Source organism: Centroberyx affinis, unplaced genomic scaffold (genome assembly GCF_046629955.1).
Source record: "Centroberyx affinis isolate AG114_WGS23_722 - 3 ecotype Tasmania unplaced genomic scaffold, CSIRO-AGI_Caff_v1 ptg008244l_1, whole genome shotgun sequence".
NCBI classification, from domain to species: Eukaryota; Metazoa; Chordata; class Actinopteri; order Beryciformes; family Berycidae; genus Centroberyx; species Centroberyx affinis.
In genome coordinates, this window is record NW_027284101.1 from 2,035 (window position 1) to 7,500 (window position 5,466).

A 5,466-nucleotide genomic window follows, 5' to 3' on the forward strand; every position below is an offset into this window, starting at 1 on the left:
GTGTAACTGATGTGACTTCATTACCCAGAAATCAATCTGTGCATTCCTCAGACCTAAATTAACTCTTCTTAGTGTAAATTAAAAAAAATATTTTTTACATAAAAATATTGCCTAGTGCAGCTTTAAGTGCCATTTTCGGTATTGTTTTTTTGCCCCAAACCTGAGAAGACCTCTGCTTTCTGCCCTCAGACACACGCACACACACAGATACACACAGAGTCAGTGAGTTGTGTGATTAGTCTGTTTAATAACATTATGACACATTACATTATAACACATTTGCGAACAAGTCAAGTATAATTCATGACACATCATGCGTGGCTACAGCAGAGTATTGCAGCACAGAGGAAAGAGAAACTGAAATCATGAACGGCATCTAAACTTCTGTCAGATCATTTTCTGCACAGCAAGTGATCAGAATCAATCCCAGATCCATCAAACGGAAGTTGATGATCGACAGTTTGCAGCAGGCAAGTTCAAGTTTCCATCTCTTCCATGTCAAAATAAAAGTCTGTTTTTGTTCATGCCTATCAGTGATCTACTATCACACCCCACTGCACTCGTTCTTGTTAATCTTTAAAATCTGTTTTCCCAGAAGGCACCTGGTCAGCTGGAGTTCCCATTCAGTTCAGTGGCAGCAGGGTTTGTGTGCAGCAGGACAGTGAAGTTAGTAGGCAGACCGAGTTCAAAGCAACGTGTGGGAAATGATCCGCCCCCCCCCCCCCCGCCCGCAGAGTTCCAGAGCAAAACGCTGAATCCCTCTGGAGCTGACCTCTGACCTCTGACCTCCCTGTGGAGGAGGGGGGCGGGGCAAGAGAAAAGACAACTTCCCCACAGGGACCAATAAATGATCGGATTTACAGTATATGCAGGCTGATGTTTTTCCATGCTGACTTAGTTGCTACTTTTCGGTTCTCGGACCTCGCATAACTTTGTAGCGGATCTTCCAGTAGCCCACGTTCTAAAAACTAGGGGTTCTTCTAAGATCCAAAGGAAGCCACCTTAGGGTTCTTCACTAGAAAACATATCCCTAAAGGGTTCCTTCAAGAACCCCCGTATGACGTGCATGCAGCTGTCAGGGTTCATGAACCCTTCATGAAGGGGTTCCCCAAGGAACCTTCTGGGGTTCCCTTATGGTTGCAATATGAAGACCGCCAGAAGATTCCTTGAAGGCCTTTTATTTTGCAGTTAATAGCGTGTACACTCTATAAAGTAGAGGGCTTGTCTTCTAAGATCCAGGCAGAACCAGTAAGCGCCTCAAGGTTCCTCGTTAGAAAAATACCCAAACATCCCCAAATGGGTTTTTGAAGAAGGTTTATAATTCCTTTATGAAAGGGTTCTTAGAGGAGGGGAACTTTGTGGAGTTCCCCTGCGGTTGGAGTTTGAAGAAATCCCTAAAGGTTCTGCGAAGCTCTCCAGCTGCTCAGAGTGTAGCTGTGTTTCCTTAAGTTAGTATTTTGTTAGTCTGCGTGCGTCTATGTTGTTGTTTCTGCTTGTTCTCAGGTTAGAGGAGAGCCAGGCTGGCGGCTGGTTTGTCCGTTGTTGTCTTCCACAGTCAGAGGGCTGCTGTCACTCAGGTTGCTGTCTGCTGTGGCGTCTGTACGGAGAGAGACGTTCACACATGACAGAACGAAGAGATTCACCTGGCAGTAACGTGTGTCTAGCATCATGATGGTGTCTAGATCTGACGCAGCTGGAAATTTACACCTGGCATCAAAATGCGTCCCCAGAATACACACTGAAATCCGATTTCTCTTTCCCTCACTCTCTTTCCCTTTCAGCCTCAACAGTCTAGCGAAAACTACAGTCATGCACACGGTGATCGCTGCAGCACTTGCGTATGTAATCGTTCTAGGCTTGTTTTGTGAGTGAACAAAATGATTCTTATACATTTCTATACAACATATAGGCTACACACATTCAAATACAGAAATGTTCGTAAATAAGGAGCGGACTGTGGCTAAATGAATTGGGTATTTCTTACACTGGAAGACCTTCTTTTGTGGTTTTTCGTTCATTTTTCATAGCCTGGATATTTGGCATTACACTGCACAGCTTTTATAGGCTCCCATCACTTAAAGACTACAATAATAAAATGCATTTTGATTACCTCTATAGCCTATACTTCTACATATTTCTGTGTCATGATGTGGTTGAATATTATTTCTGGCCTACATGATTCAAGTAACGTTTTAATAAAGTCATTATTTTACACATTCATAATAATTTTTTTTTGGTTTTTTTGTTCGGCAATTGGAAAAACGACAACGCCACGTCCGTATTGCAATGAATTGTGGGTAATTAAATCAGTGAAGTCTGCACCCCAAGCGGACTCTCTGGAAGTCTGCAGAAAGTCCACTTGAGGCCCCTTGTGGACTGGATGGATTGTGGATTTGGAGCCTCAGCACTCGCAGACTTCCTGGGAATGCGCCCGCAAAGTCCACGAGTCTGTGACTGGGTGAAGTCCGGACATTTGGATTCAGCAAGACATTCAGTTGAGGCAACAAAGAACTATATCCAGCTCTGAGTGTTTATTCTCTGACTCCATCTAGTGTCTGGTCTTGATAATGTCTCCTACCTTTGACTAACTGCAGCTCAGTCGCTTCCTCAGAAACCTTTCTGGGCTTCAAGTGGCTGCCTGAGAAGAGGAGAGAAGAAGAAGAGGAGAGAAGAAGAAGAGGAGTAGAAGAGAAGAGGAGAGAAGAGAAGAGGAGAGGAGAGGAGAGGAGAGAAGAGAAGAGAAGAGAAGAGGAGAGGAGAGGAGAGGAGAGGAGAGAAGAGAAGAGAAGAGGAGAAGAGAGGAGAGAAGAAGAAGAGGAGTAGAAGAGAAGAGGAGAGAAGAGAAGAGGAGAGGAGACAAGAGAAGAGAAGAGAAGAGGAGAGAAGAGAAGAAGAAGAGGAGTAGAAGAGAAGAGGAGAGAAGAGGAGAGGAGAGAAGAAGAGGAGTAGAAGAGGAGAGAAGAGAAGAGAAGAGGAGAGAAGAGAAGAAGAAGAGGAGAGAAGAGGAGAGGAGAGAAGAAGAAGAGGAGTAGAAGAGAAGAGAAGAGAAGAGAAGAGGAGACAAGAGAAGAGAAGAGAAGAAGAAGAGTAGAAGAGAAGAGGAGAGAAGAAGAAGAGGAGTAGAAGAGGAGAGGAGAGACGAGAAGAGAAGGAGGAGAGAAGAGGAGAGAAGAAGAGAAGAGAAGAGGAGAGGAGAGAAGAAGAAGAGGAGTAGAAGAGAAGAGGAGAGAAGAGAAGAAGAAGAGGAGTAGAAGAGAAGAGAAGAGAAGAAGAAGAGGAGAGGAGAGAAGAGAAGAAGAAGAGGAGTAGAAGAGAAGAGAAGAGGAGAGAAGAAGAAGAGTAGAAGAGGAGAGGAGAGAAGAGAAGAGAAGAGGAGGAGAGAAGAGAAGAGGAGAGAAGAAGAGAAGAGAAGAGGAGAGGAGAGAAGAAGAGGAGTAGAAGAGAAGAAAAGAGGAGAGAAGAGAAGAAGAAGAGGTGAGAAGAGGAGAGGAGAGAAGAAGAGGAGTAGAAGAGAAGAGGAGAGAAGAGAAGAAGAAGAGGAGAGGAGAGAGAGAAGAAGAAGAGGAGTAGAAGAGAAGAGAAGAGGAGAGAAGAAGAAGAGGAGTAGAAGAGGAGAGGAGAGAAGAGAAGAGAAGGAGGAGAGAAGACAAGAGGAGAGAAGAAGAGAAGAGGACAGGAGAGAAGAAGAGTAGAAGAGAAGAGGAGAGAAGAGAAGAAGAAGAGGAGTAGAAGAGAAGAGAAGAGAAGAAGAGGAGAGAAGAGGAGAGAAGAGAGGAAGAAGAGGAGTAGAAGAGAAGAGAAGAGAAGAGAAGAGAAAAAAAAGGGAAAAAGAAGAGAAAAAAAAAATTAACAATGGTTTTTGATTGGTCAGTCCAGCATGTCACCCTTACAGATTATGCGATGCTGAGCTCACACACTCTAATCTACAGTCTTAGCTCCAGCAGGTAAAGCTGCATTATGCATTTTTTCACACACTGGCATCTCCAAATGGCAGCTAGAGGTAAAAGGTGGAACAAATTTGAACCCCAATACCCAGAAATCATCTACGGTGTCGTCAGTAAACTGCACACACACACGCTCATGTTTCGGGTCTGTGATGCTTTATAAAATGTATACCAAGCAAAACATACCACAACACTGGTGGGTGCAGAGCTGCGTTCAGGTTTCAAACTAAATACTTTATTCTGGCCGTCGTTTTCCCTCGAGTCAAGGGGGGAATCCCAAAAATGCCTGGATGGCTGCCAAACAACGTGGGATGCGGTTCCAATTTACGTAAACCAAGGGAGCATTTACATTCCCTTGTGTATCTTAACCCTTCGTGCATCTAAATGTGAGCCGGCCGTTTGGCTGACAGGCTACTTCAGTTTCTTTTTCTGTTTTCACATATACATCATCTATTCATAAGTCTGCACCATTTTAAGGTCGACAGGTCGTAAAAACATTTAAAACATTCAGACATTTCATTATAGCCTCGTAGATATAATTAACCTAAAAACCTTGAAGGGCCTGATGAAGAGACTTGATGAAATACAGAAGAGAAAACGAGTCACATCTCTTAGGCCAAAAAAATAAAAGTGCCATTGTTGCAATTGGTTGATTTTCCAAAGCATTACTGCATTACAGCAGACTGAGATTTAATTGTTTTATTATTTTTCGACTGCTGATAACCCGACTCTGTCTGGAGGGGAAAGAAACCCAAGATGTGGGAACATCTGAAGGCAAAGTACAAAATAGTTTGTTATGAAGACCGAGTGACTGTTTGACAGAATGAATGAATGGATACGATTTGAAAACAAACCACTTGTATATGCTATGTGATACCCATAGTTAAGGGTTTAGTCATTTTGTTGATGTAAATTCCGCTTCCATTCAGTCTGATTAATCTACAGCAGGCTATAGGTTTCATCATGAGACTCGCGGCATATTCCTTGCAAATCTCCAAATCCATCTATAAAACTTATCATAGTTGTAGGGGAGACACAGAGGGAAGGGAAGGGAATGTGCTGACTTGGATCTGAAAGCAGCCCGGCTTTCTCTGGATTTCAGTTATAAGTTTTGATTCGTCACTTTCTGTGTGTGGAGAAGATTTGCTGCCGGTGACCGAACCCGACACCGACAGCAGAATTTCATTTGGTCCAATGGGGAAAATCTAATCTCATTCAGTGGAGATTGGACGCTCTTCTCTATTGCAGTCCCACTTTGTGATTCAGGCTGATTTTTAAGGATTTTTAAATACAAATCTTGCAAAATGCAGCTTTACAGAATGAATGATTTAATGAAAAAGTCAATGGATTAATCTGTCTTCTTTCTATCAGTTAATCTCCTCATCTCCTGGATCTTTACCTTTCACCTTCAGATACAGATATGCCAGCATGCCCACGAGCGCAACAACCAGCACTGCAATCACCAAGGCAATGATCCACCAATAAGACGGCTCCGGCGAATGAACTCTCTCACCTGCACACA

General features: G+C 43.4%; 1 protein-coding gene across 2 annotated transcripts in view; it reads right to left on the reverse strand.

Annotated features, from left to right (window-relative positions):
* Positions 1–235: 235 nt before the first annotated feature.
* The window catches only part of hhla2b.1 (HERV-H LTR-associating 2b, tandem duplicate 1), a 21,571-nt gene continuing 16,340 nt past the window's right edge, over positions 236–5,466 (reverse strand). For both annotated transcript variants that reach the window (XM_071514209.1, XM_071514210.1), the window contains 3 exons: positions 5,344–5,457; positions 2,579–2,638; positions 236–1,597 (listed from right to left, as the gene is read on the reverse strand). In XM_071514209.1, the coding sequence (XP_071370310.1) occupies positions 1,500–1,597; positions 2,579–2,638; positions 5,344–5,457 (272 nt within the window). In that variant the 3' untranslated portion in view covers positions 236–1,499. The remainder of the gene's footprint in view (positions 1,598–2,578; positions 2,639–5,343; positions 5,458–5,466) is intronic.